This window comes from Myotis brandtii, unplaced genomic scaffold (assembly GCF_000412655.1).
Source record: "Myotis brandtii unplaced genomic scaffold, ASM41265v1 scaffold423, whole genome shotgun sequence".
Lineage (NCBI taxonomy): Eukaryota > Metazoa > Chordata > Mammalia > Chiroptera > Vespertilionidae > Myotis > Myotis brandtii.
The window spans coordinates 446,988-459,083 of record NW_005366214.1 but is presented as its reverse complement, the minus strand read 5'-3'; the positions used below and the strand labels follow the sequence as shown (position 1 = coordinate 459,083).

General features: G+C 58.4%; 1 protein-coding gene across 6 annotated transcripts in view; it reads left to right on the top strand.

The window, feature by feature from the left end:
- Window positions 1–253: 253 nt before the first annotated feature.
- The window catches only part of PLEKHG3 (pleckstrin homology domain containing, family G (with RhoGef domain) member 3), a 13,081-nt gene continuing 1,238 nt past the window's right edge, over window positions 254–12,096 (top strand). For 2 of the 6 annotated variants that reach the window (XM_014545918.1, XM_014545917.1), the window contains exons 1-14: window positions 254–658; window positions 1,872–1,969; window positions 3,564–3,633; window positions 3,938–3,984; window positions 4,092–4,242; window positions 4,332–4,463; window positions 4,684–4,866; window positions 5,068–5,160; window positions 5,347–5,433; window positions 5,661–5,694; window positions 6,043–6,141; window positions 10,691–10,799; window positions 11,226–11,264; window positions 11,692–11,723. In XM_014545918.1, the coding sequence (XP_014401404.1) occupies window positions 293–658; window positions 1,872–1,969; window positions 3,564–3,633; window positions 3,938–3,984; window positions 4,092–4,242; window positions 4,332–4,463; window positions 4,684–4,866; window positions 5,068–5,160; window positions 5,347–5,433; window positions 5,661–5,694; window positions 6,043–6,141; window positions 10,691–10,799; window positions 11,226–11,264; window positions 11,692–11,723 (1,540 nt within the window). In that variant the 5' untranslated portion in view covers window positions 254–292. Of the gene's footprint in view, window positions 659–1,871; window positions 1,970–3,563; window positions 3,634–3,937; window positions 3,985–4,091; window positions 4,243–4,331; window positions 4,464–4,683; window positions 4,867–5,067; window positions 5,161–5,346; window positions 5,434–5,660; window positions 5,695–6,042; window positions 6,142–10,690; window positions 10,800–11,225; window positions 11,265–11,691; window positions 12,091–12,096 lie in introns of those variants that run through there. The other 4 variants (XM_014545914.1, XM_014545916.1, XM_014545915.1 and 1 more) reach the window with 4 other exon arrangements.

The window sequence follows — 12,096 nt, the reverse complement described above, 5'->3', positions numbered from 1 at the left end:
TGTGGTAAAACTGTTCTTAAAATAAGATAATATTTGCATTTTAACCACTTTTAAGTGGCATTAAGTCCATTCATATTGTTGTGTCCATCACCACCAGTCCACCCACAGGACTTTTTATTATCTTGCAAAACTGAAACTCTGTATCCATTAAACAACAGCTACCCCGGCCCGCCCCCTCCCTCCCTGGCAGCCACCCTGCTACTTTCTGTTTCTGTGAGGACTCAGAGTTTGACACTTTGTCTGCCCTGCCCAGAATCTCCCCGGAGTGCCCTCGCCAGGCAGCGATGCCAGGATGCCCGTCTCTACCTCCGTCCACCAGGACGGCAGCCAGGAGCGGCCCGTGAGCCTGACCTCCACCGCGAGCCTGACCTCCACCGCGTCCTCTTCAGGCTCCTCCCGGGACAGCCGAGGCGCCATGGAGGAGCCCAGCGGCCCTGAGGCCTTCACCAAGAACGGGGCCGGCTCCCCGCGTGGCAGGCACCCCCCCAACAGCAACAACAACTCCAGCACCCGGCCTAACAAGAAGGGACCCCTGTCCCCATTCAACAGCCGGGCAGCCGCGGCGCCTGCGCACAAGCTCAGCTACTTGGGCCGGGTGGTGCGGGAAATCGTGGAAACGGAGCGCATGTACGTGCAGGACCTGCGCAGCATCGTGGAGGTAAGGAGCGGGGGCGCCCGCCTCCTCCTCTCGGGGTGGCCTTGCAGCCCAGCTCTGGCGCATAAACCTGCCGCCGCCCGGAAGGACAGTTCTCCCCGACTCATGTATCCTGGAGGTCTGCTTCCCCGGGACAGGTGGGGAAGCCGATCCTCTCCGCCCTGACGGCTGAGGCTCACACTGCCATGTGACTCGGGGTCAGACCACTTGCTCCGCCAGCAGAACTTACTGTCGGTCCCCAGGGAGTAGACACCCTTGGCGAGGAGGGAAGGGACTCTGGTGCTCCGTGGAGACGGACTCTGGATCCCGCTCTGTTGTTCCCTAGCTGTGCGGTCTCAGGCACTGGGTAGCCGCTGAGGTTCCTCATTTGTAAATGAAGATCGATGCACCTGTGCAGGTGAAGTGTGCACACTGTGCCGGGCACACAGGAGGAGGTGGCTGCCGCTGCGGAAGCCGCCTGCGGAGGGAGGTGTATTGGTTTCGCACGGCTGCTGTAACAAATTACCACAGACCCAGTGGCTTAAGACGCAGCCATTTCTTCTGTCTCTCTCGGAGCAGGAGGCCAGAAGTTAGAACCCAGATGTTGGTGGGGTAGTTCCTTCTGGCAGCTCTGAGGGGCTGCCTTCCAGGCCTCCTCCTGCGGAGGGAGGTGTATTGGTTTCGCACGGCTGCTGTAACAGATTACCACAGACCCAGCGGCTTAAGACGCAGCCATTTCTTCTGTCTCTCTTGGAGCAGGAGGCCAGAAGTTGGAAACCCAGATGTTGGTAGGGTCGTTCCTTCTGGCGGCTCTGAGGGGGCTGCCTTCCAGGCCTCCTTCCTGTTCCTGGTGGTTGCTGGCCTTCCTCCTGTGCCGTGGCCTCTGGCTGCATCACCACCATCTCTGCCTCGTCTTCACGTTGCCTTCTTCTCCGCCTCTGTGGTTCTCTCTTATAAGGACACTGGTCATTGGACTTAGGACCCACCCTAAATCCAGAGTGATGGCATCTTGAGATCCTTAACTAGTCGCATCTACAAAAACCCTGTTTCCAAATAAGTTCACGTTCTGAAGTTCCATGTGGATGTTAATTTTTGGGTGGAACTATCCAACCCAGTATAGTAGGTGATGCCTGTGAAATCGCGCTATAGCTGTAAAACGAGGCACGGAAGTGAGGTGTGGCTGGGGGGCACGGGATTGTGCGGGAGGGGCTGCGTTCTGATGCCTCTCTCCCTGCAGGACTACCTCCTGAAGATCATTGACACCCCTGGGCTGCTGCAGCCAGAACAAGTCAGCGCCCTCTTTGGGAACATAGAAAGCATCTATGCACTGAACAGGTATGAGTGGGTCCGACGTACACCCGGTCCTGCCTGTGAGGCCCGTTTTGGGGCCTAGAGAGGAATCCTGGGTGTCCTGGGCGGTGGCGTGTGGGCCCAGGGCCTGATCTCTGAGGATGGGGGAGGATGGTCCATCCCTATACAGAAGTATAGCTGCTCCCTGCAGGGGAGAGGACCTGTGGGACCATGTGCCCTGGGGCCTTGTGCTTGCTGGGTTCAGCCTGGGCCACGCCCCCTCAGGGGACTGCTAGACCCTTGCCCTGATACGCTCCCCTCTAGCTCTCTGTGCCCCTTTGTCCCTCTCATTTTTGTCTCCCACTTGCACATCTCTTAGTTTCTTCTCCATCTTCTTACCCCATGGGAAGTCCGGGCTCCCTGGAGGTGATCTGACCCTTTGCAGGGGTGGGGGACGTCCGGCCCGTGGTCCGTATAAGGCTCGAGAAATCATTTGGTCTGGCCCTGCCAAGGCATTAGGGGTGAGCTAATTAAATGTTTGACCACGTATAGCAGGATAATTTTATTTATTTTAATATATTTTTATTGATTTCAGAGAGAAAGGGAGAGGGAGGGAGAGAGAGAAACATCAGTGATGAGAGAGAATCATTGATTGGCTGCCTCCTGCATGCCCCCTACTGGGGATGGAGCCCACAACCCGGGCATGTGCCCTTGACCAGAATCAAACCCGGGACCCTTCAGTCTGAAGACCCACACTCCATCCACTGAGCCACACCGGATAGGGCATAGCAGGCTAATTTTAAAGTTGATAAATTTGTATGATCCACGAATGATGTTATAAATATCCAAATGGTCCTGGGCAGAAAAAAGGTTCCCCACCCCTGCTTTAGGGGAATGCACAGGTCAGGCAAGATGTGGTGGGGGAGGCCGAACAAGGCCTGGTGAGGGTTGCTTCAGGGCAGAGGGGCTCCTTGAGGATCCAGAGTGTGCCGCCTGGGCCCACAGATGCCCCAGGGAAGGGCACTGGTCAGGAGGAGCAGAGCTGACGGGTCAGTGTCGGCAGTTCAGGAGGCACCTTGCCCCGGGCCCTTTAAGATGGGCAGGGAGACTTCCTGCTGTGCCAGCCGGAGAAGTCTGGGAGGGAGACCGAGGCCGGGTTGTGGGGGATTGGGAAGAGGGGAGAGCCCAGGGGGAAGAGGCAGGGGGAGCACCCTCTCTAGGGTTTCCTCTAGAACAAGGGGTGCTGGGGTCTCACCCTGTTCTCTCCTTTTGAGCCGGGGGCCTCAGTTCTTTTACGAGCCCCCCCGCCCTTCTTTCTCCTTTAATCTCTGCTTTTGTGTATTTGACTCCTCTTGCCTGCAGAGGAGCCGTGTCCTCTCCCGAGGTGGGTACTGTTGTCCCTTCTTCCTCTTGCCTAGCATGTGGGTGTCCCTTGCTCCCCATCTCTGCAGTGCTGCTGGGTGCTTTCTTGGTTGCTGCCCTGGGCAGGGCTCACTTCGAGGGCGGGAGCCCTGACTCCGGCATGGCTCCGGGCTGGCTGTGTATCTGGGCAGGAGGTTGGGGAGGGGCATGGTGTGTTGGGCATGGACATGGAGGCTGCGCGTGGTCCGGGATCTGATGACCACTCTCCCCCACCTAGCCAGCTCCTCAGAGACCTGGACAACTGCAATAGCGACCCTGTGGCTGTGGCCAGCTGCTTTGTGGAAAGGGTGAGAAGGGCTGGGTGCTTGCCTCTTGTCCTCTTCCGTGGGGGCTCAGTGGGACAGGGATGCCCACCTTCTTGGGTGCCCCTCTCCAGGGGAAGTGCCAGGTGTCCTGTCTGGAATGGGGAGGGTGTTCTTGGGTGGAGCCAAGGGTTGTGGGGTGGATGGCATGTCCCAGACAGGTGGGTACAAAGATGGGCCTGCAGAGGCTCAGGGAAAGGGCACAGGGAGCAGGGGCATGTGTTGGGCGCACCTGGTTTACAGTCCAATGGGGGTTTCCCTGAAGTCACTCTTTTTGGTTTCTCCGTAGAGTCAAGAGTTTGATATCTACACCCAGTATTGCAACAACTACCCCAAGTGAGTCATTGGGGTGGGGAGGGGTGGCTGACCCCTTTGGTGAGTCTGGGGCACCCCACCTCCCATCCAGGCCTTCCCAGGTGGTGACCGCCCCTTCCCCACTCCAGCTCAGTGGCCGCCCTGACCGAGTGCATGCGGGACAAGCAGCAGGCCAAGTTCTTCCGGGACCGGCAGGCGCTGCTGCAGCACTCGCTGCCCTTGGGCTCCTACCTGCTGAAGCCCGTCCAGCGCATCCTCAAGTACCACCTGCTGCTCCAGGTAACCCAGGGCCCCCGAGGACGGGGCGGCTGGGGGAGGGGCAGGACCCTTGAGTCTGTGGGCTGCCTAAGCCCCTGTGTCCCACGCAGGAAATTGCCAAACATTTTGATGAAGAAGAGGACGGCTTCGAGGTGGTGGAGGACGCCATTGACACCATGACCTGCGTGGCCTGGTACATCAACGATATGAAGAGGAGGCATGAGCACGCGGTCCGGCTCCAGGTGCTCCGGGCTGGTGACAGCAGGAACATGCAAGGGTGGTCGGGGGTGGGGGCGTGGGGCCGCCCTGCTGGGGTGAGCTGAGGGATGGTGTCCGTGTGGGGCAGGCTCCTCTAGGGGACCCAGCACTGGTTGGGTTTTCAGGAGCTCCTTGGAATCCCAAGGGGTCCCCAGGAAGGTCATGAGAAGCCTGACCCTTTGGGTGGGGGCTTCTGGGCTGCAGGAGATTCAGTCGCTGCTCATCAACTGGAAGGGGCCCGACCTGACCATCTATGGGGAGCTGGTCCTGGAGGGCACATTCCGCCTGCACCGCGTGCGGAACGAGAAGACCTTCTTCCTCTTCGACAAAGCGCTGCTCATCACCAAGAAGCGGGGCGACCACTTTGTCTACAAGGGTCACATCCCGGTAACCAGGCTGTCACCACCTCCTCTGTCCCCTTTCCTCCTCACCGTCTTCACCTTCTTCATCGGCCCCCAGTCAGCGTGGGCGCAGCTCCATCCTTCTGCGATTACCCTCCCTCCCCAGCGGATCTCGAGGGACGGGGGCCCCCCGGTCAGCTCCCCTTCCCCCTTCCTCGTCCTTGACTGCCCTCGCCCTCCTCCCTAGTGCTCCTCCCTGATGCTGATCGAAAGCACCAGAGACTCCCTGTGCTTCACCGTCACCCACTACAAGCACAGCAAGCAGCAGTACAGCATCCAGGTGAGGGGTGGGCCAGGGGGTGGGCTGGGGGCAGGCCCACCTCCTCTGCTCGCTTAGCTGCAGGGGTCACTGTGGGCATCTCTCAGGCCCGAGCAGAGGCCCTCTTTCCACCTCGGCTGGAGCACGCCCATGTTGTGTGCCTTCGGCCCGTGGTGACCCCTGGCTCCCTCTCTTGCCTCCACCCAGGCCAAAACCGTGCAGGAGAAGCGGAACTGGACGCACCACATCAAGAGGCTCATCCTGGAGAACCACCACACCACCATCCCCCAGAAGGTGCGCTCCTGGGGCACCCACCCCAGCTCCTGAGGGGGTGCGGGGAGCGGGTGTCCTTCAGAGCCAGCTGCGGGTTCATAAGGGCCCACCCTCTGGACACTGGCATCACTGAACAGCGGGGCCTCACAGAGCACTGTGGGGGGGTCCGCGCTCACCAGAGGGGGGTGTGCGTCAGGGGATGCACGGCACCTGGCAGGGTCATAACCAGGTGGGTTTCTCCTCTCCAGGCCAAGGAAGCGATCTTGGAAATGGACTCCTATTGTGAGTGACCCTTTCTGCTGCTCTGCCCCTAATGGCACACCTTTCTCGGTCAGGCTGCGTCCCCGGGAAGCTTGGCCTGACACTGAGATTCCAGGGGGCAGGGAGGACCAGGCGGCTCCCTTTGTCAGGGCCTGGGGGTCTCCTGTGAGCCAAGGCACACGGCACCGCTGACGGGCGGACTCCGTGCCGATGCCCTGGGTGGAAGTGGATGGAAGATGCGAGACAGGGAGCTTTAGAGGCTTCTGGCCCCTGGAGTTAGGGTGGCAGCAGAGGGGTGGTCGGGTATGGTCAGAGTCAAGGCCAAGGCTGAGAGTGTCCCAGAGGCCTGATTGTCTCTCCTGGGTGCAGATCCCAACCGGTACCGCTACAGCCCAGAGCGCCTGAAGAAGGCCTGGTCCTCTCAGGATGAGGTGTCCACCCACGTTCGCCAGGGCCGCCGGCAGTCTGGTAAGGGGAGGGCTGTGTGGGCAGAGGCATCTTCATGGGACCGTTTGCAGCAGCATTTGGGGCTGGCTCTCACCGCCAGAAATCCTGGGAAGGGCGGGTGTGTGTGTGTGTGTGTGTGTGTGTGTGTGTGTGTGTGTGTGTGTGTGTGTCCTCTCCCTGTGCTGCCTCCACCAGGCACCTTTGGGCAGCCCACCTTTTCCACAGCCCTAGGCATGCTGTTCACTCAGGCCTTGGCAGCCTTCTTAGCTACCCTGCGATGGAAACTTCCCCTTCACCACTCCTGGGAGTTGGCTAGGAGTAACGCGCGACATCACGGATGGGCCCCGGCCCAGCCGTGGAACAGAGCAGAGGCAGGGCGTGGGGAAAGCAAGGCAGACTTCAAGTGGCATCAAATCCAGACGGGAAATATTTGCTTTGGGTCTCGGGGGAAAGTTCCATTTCTCTCTCCCGGGTCTTCCATGACGGGGCTCGCTGCTGTGTACTTGGCGTTTCTGGAGTGAATCGTCTACTGAGACAGAGAAGACCTTGCTGTCATCCTTAGCTCGCCCGGTGTTGTCCACATCTGTTTCCACTCGCCCTTCCGTTTGAGGCCGAGGGACCGATCGGCTTCGGTCGGCACTGCCAAACTTACTCGCGTGGGGAGAGAGCCCTGGGGAGAGAGATTCGGGTGTGACTGGCGTGGATCTCCGCGGTGCATTGGGCTTTGATTGGCCATGGCCCACGAGCTCCTTGAACAACTGTGGATTGATGCGTGAACCGCGTGATCTCGGGAAGCTGTTGCGGTTTCATTTTGTTTGCTCCCAGTGGACCTTGAACCCTGGGCAAACCTGTTCGGTTACAGACTTTGACGGTGCCATATGTCCATATGTTGAAAGCTCCACATCGGCCGTGTTAACTTCGTCAGTCTCTGGCCTCTCTGTTTGCTCACCTTCCTTCTCTCGTCCTCTTCCTGTCGCTCTAGCTTTCCCCCGTAACCTGCCACAGCTTTGCATTGGGAGCTCTGGCACACGGCGTGTTCGGTGAGTGACGGTGGTGGCAGTAGGAAGTCCACCTGTCGCATCCACACGGCAGCTGTCAAGGCAGCAGGAAATGAGCCATTTTAGAGCCTAAGTTTCCTCGTGGCTGAGAGTTTCGCTTGGAAACTCGAGAAGAGCTGGGTATTGTTTGTGTGCTTGTTTTGGGCTTTAGCTTTGACCATAATGAGAGAGAGGCATCTTTCTAAAAACACGCTTCATACTCCGGAGCCTTTAAAATAGAGGATGCTGGCCAGAGTTGAACTTCTCCCTTTCTGAAGTTGTGCAATGGCATCACTGGTGTGTGGACTGCTAGATTCTCCAGGGCCCCCAGAGGGGTGGCGGGGGGGTGAGGCTGTGGTTGCCATAGAGACAGCCTCTGTTGTGTCCATCTTTACACTGACGAGTGTTTGCTCTGATCTGTCTTAGCGTGCTTGCCTGCAGTATTCCTTTCCCTTCAGTCTGTTCGAAACCAGTCTGTTGAACTTGTGAGGAGGAGTGTGTGAAGCAGGCCAGGCAGTAGCTGAGGAGGGAGGACGGGAGGGCCTGCTCTCGGCCAGCCGCTCCGCCTGCTGCTGGGCCCTTTCTGCTTCCTCCTTCGAGGGAGCTGAGATGGGCAGATAAATAACATTGATGGATAAGTCAGGTGCTACTGTCATTTTTGGTCACTTATTAAATACTAGAAGCCCAGTGCATGAATTCGTGCATGGGTAGGATCCCTCGTCCTGGCCGCAGATTGGGGGCCATCTTGCCCATTCCCAATCAGGGCCGATTGGGGCCAGCCGGCTGGAGGAGGGGCCACAGGAGGTTGGCCAGTCGCAGGAGGTTGGCTATAGGAGCACACTGACCTCCTGGCCAGCCGGGGGGCAGGGACAGCAGGAGTTTGGCCGGCCGCGGGAGGTTGGCTGTGGGAGCAGGCGTCATAGTGACCAGTCAACCGGTCGTTTGATCGACTGGTCGTAATGGTCGCTTAAGCTTTTATATAGATAGATTCTTGATTATAAGCTCTAAAATGAAAAAGTTGAGTGTTTGATGAAAACAATTGGATGTTGGCTGCTATTGTGCAGATGGTGTGTGCACCTGCGCACACACACCTCTCAGTAGACTTTCCTTCTGGTTGCAAGTTTACTGTGGGCCTCTCATATAATGCCAGCTGGGCAAGGACAGTGTGGGCTCCGGCCAAGGCTCTCTCGGGAGGTCCCTTGTGCCTGCCTGTCTCAGGTCTGTCCCCAGAAAGGCTGGAGTACAAGGTGGTGCCCCACCAGCCTAATGCCTGTGTTTTGTATCCTGTCCCCAGAGCCCGGTCAGCCCCTGCACAGCCGGGCAACACGGGGGTGTGTGTGTGTGTGTGTGTGTGTGTGTGTGTGTGTGTGTCCTCTCCCTGTGCTGCCTCCACCAGGCACCTTTGGGCAGCCCACCTTTTCCACAGCCCTAGGCATGCTGTTCACTCAGGCCTTGGCAGCCTTCTTAGCTACCCTGCGATGGAAACTTCCCCTTCACCACTCCTGGGAGTTGGCTAGGAGTAACGCGCGACATCACGGATGGGCCCCGGCCCAGCCGTGGAACAGAGCAGAGGCAGGGCGTGGGGAAAGCAAGGCAGACTTCAAGTGGCATCAAATCCAGACGGGAAATATTTGCTTTGGGTCTCGGGGGAAAGTTCCATTTCTCTCTCCCGGGTCTTCCATGACGGGGCTCGCTGCTGTGTACTTGGCGTTTCTGGAGTGAATCGTCTACTGAGACAGAGAAGACCTTGCTGTCATCCTTAGCTCGCCCGGTGTTGTCCACATCTGTTTCCACTCGCCCTTCCGTTTGAGGCCGAGGGACCGATCGGCTTCGGTCGGCACTGCCAAACTTACTCGCGTGGGGAGAGAGCCCTGGGGAGAGAGATTCGGGTGTGACTGGCGTGGATCTCCGCGGTGCATTGGGCTTTGATTGGCCATGGCCCACGAGCTCCTTGAACAACTGTGGATTGATGCGTGAACCGCGTGATCTCGGGAAGCTGTTGCGGTTTCATTTTGTTTGCTCCCAGTGGACCTTGAACCCTGGGCAAACCTGTTCGGTTGCAGACTTTGACGGTGCCGTATGTTCATATGTTGAAAGCCCCACATTGGCCGTGTTAACTTTGTCAGTCTCTGGCCCTCTCTGATTCCTCACCTTCCTTCTATCGTCCTCTTCCTGTCGCTCTAGCTTTCCCCCGTAACCTGCCACAGCTTTGCATTGGGAGCTCTGGCACACGGCGTGTTCGGTGAGTGACGTGGTGGCAGTTAGGAAGTCCACCTGTCGCATCCACACGGCAGCTGTCAAGGCAGCAGGAAATGAGCCATTTTAGAGCCTAAGTTTCCTCGTGGCTGAGAGTTTCGCTTGGAAACTCGAGAAGAGCTGGGTATTGTTTGTGTGCTTGTTTTGGGCTTTAGCTTTGACCATAATGAGAGAGAGGCATCTTTCTAAAAACACGCTTCATACTCCGGAGCCTTTAAAATAGAGGATGCTGGCCAGAGTTGAACTTCTCCCTTTCTGAAGTTGTGCAATGGCATCACTGGTGTGTGGACTGCTAGATTCTCCAGGGCCCCCAGAGGGGTGGCGGGGGGGTGAGGCTGTGGTTGCCATAGAGACAGCCTCTGTTGTGTCCATCTTTACACTGACGAGTGTTTGCTCTGATCTGTCTTAGCGTGCTTGCCTGCAGTATTCCTTTCCCTTCAGTCTGTTCGAAACCAGTCTGTTGAACTTGTGAGGAGGAGTGTGTGAAGCAGGCCAGGCAGTAGCTGAGGAGGGAGGACGGGAGGGCCTGCTCTCGGCCAGCCGCTCCGCCTGCCGCTGGGCCCTTTCTGCTTCCTCCTTCGAGGGAGCTGAGATGGGCAGATAAATAACATTGATGGATAAGTCAGGTGCTACTGTCATTTTTGGTCACTTATTAAATACTAGAGGCCCAGTGCATGAATTCGTGCATGGGTAGGATCCCTCGTCCTGGCCGCAGATTGGGGGCCATCTTGCCCATTCCCAATCAGGGCCGATTGGGGCCAGCCGGCTGGAGGAGGGGCCACAGGAGGTTGGCCAGTTGCAGGAGGTTGGCTATAGGAGCACACTGACCTCCCGGCCAGCCAGGGGGCAGGGACAGCAGGAGTTTGGCCGGCCTCGGGAGGTTGGCTGTGGGAGCAGGCGTCATAGTGACCAGTCAACCGGTCGTTTGATCGACTGGTCGTAATGGTCGCTTAAGCTTTTATATAGATAGATTCTTGATTATAAGCTCTAAAATGAAAAAGTTGAGTGTTTGATGAAAACAATTGGATGTTGGCTGCTATTGTGCAGATGGTGTGTGCACCTGCGCACACACACCTCTCAGTAGACTTTCCTTCTGGTTGCAAGTTTACTGTGGGCCTCTCATATAATGCCAGCTGGGCAAGGACAGTGTGGGCTCCGGCCAAGGCTCTCTCGGGAGGTCCCTTGTGCCTGCCTGTCTCAGGTCTGTCCCCAGAAAGGCTGGAGTACAAGGTGGTGCCCCACCAGCCTAATGCCTGTGTTTTGTATCCTGTCCCCAGAGCCCGGTCAGCCCCTGCACAGCCGGGCAACACTCCCCAGCCAGCCGCGAGGCTTCATGGTGCCAGGCCTCATGGGCCGTAGAAAGTCGGGTGCGACCTCTGCTTTCCAGTGGGTGCTAGGAGAGGGCTCGGCCTGGGCTGCAGCTAAGGTGCTGATGTGCTCATTGCGGGGAAGGTGGGGCTTGAGTGGAGCCATGGGCCTCCAGAGATCTGGCTGGAGATACGCCTCGTTGGTCTGAAGGGGCGGTGTGGGGCTGTGGCTCCTTGGGTAAGCTGTGCTCATTCAGGGGGTTGGGGCGGTGCTGCTCTTGGGGGCTGGCGGTCATGGCAGAGGTCCCAGGGCTGATGGGAGTGGCCCTGCCTCCCCGAGGGACAGGTGTGAGGGCCGCCTCCTTTAGGCCCTAGGGCTGGGGGTTGGGGGCAAGCCTGAGTGGACTTTGAGCTGGTGATGGGCTGGTGGCGCTGTGGCTTGGGAGCAGGGCCAGGCACAGCTGTTTCCAGGCTGCGCTGACTGCCCATTCGCTTTCCTCTGCAGAGCCAACCAAACACCTGCTCCGGCAGCTCAGCGAGAAAGGTGAGTGTGAGGGGTGAGCAGCCATTCAGGTGAGCTGTAGGGCAGGGGCAGGAAGGGACGTCGGTAACCATCTGGGTGGGGGTGTTGAGGACAGTTTAGAGGGGACGTTGTCTCTGTTCCTCCCTGGAAGTGGGCCTTTTGCCAGTTGCCCTCTGTGGAGGGGGGTTGAGCCCCCGCCCCCCCCATTCCTTTCACTGTCCTCGGGTAACAGCAGGAGCAAGTGACGCTCACAGACCTGCACTGCTGTGCACCCCACCCCACCCCCGCTCTTGTTCTGTCAGTCATTCCTTTGGAAGGTGAGGGTTTGGGGAATAGGAGCCCCAGAGAGGTCTGCTCGGCCTCTGGCCCTATAAAGAGGCTCTTTCTCCTGTCCACCCATCCCCTCTCCCTCCCCTTACCATGTGCTGGGACTCTGTGGTGGTGGCAGCAACCAGAGCGGCCAGAGCAGCAGGAATGAAGGTAAGGCTGTGGGCAGAGGGGCCTGGCTGGGTCGAGAGGGGTGGGACTGCCCAGGTCAGCCCCTGGCCCCTTCAGCTCTCATCGTCTCCGTTCATTTGACAAATACCTACCAAGCACCTCCCATGTACCAGGCTCTGTCATGAGGGTCACAGAGATGAATGAGCCATGGCCCGTGCCCCAGGGACCCTTCTGTACCCTTTCCTGGAAAGACACCCTGGTGGTGGCCTGCCCAGCCTGGGTCCTCTCTCATTCTTTCCTCTTTCCGGAGCAGGCAGGCCTCTCTGGGGCTTTGAGTTCCTAACCAAGCCCCATTCCTGGCTTTCCCAGGTCCCAGCTTCCTACCATGAGAAACCTGCCCCCTCCTCTTCCCCAC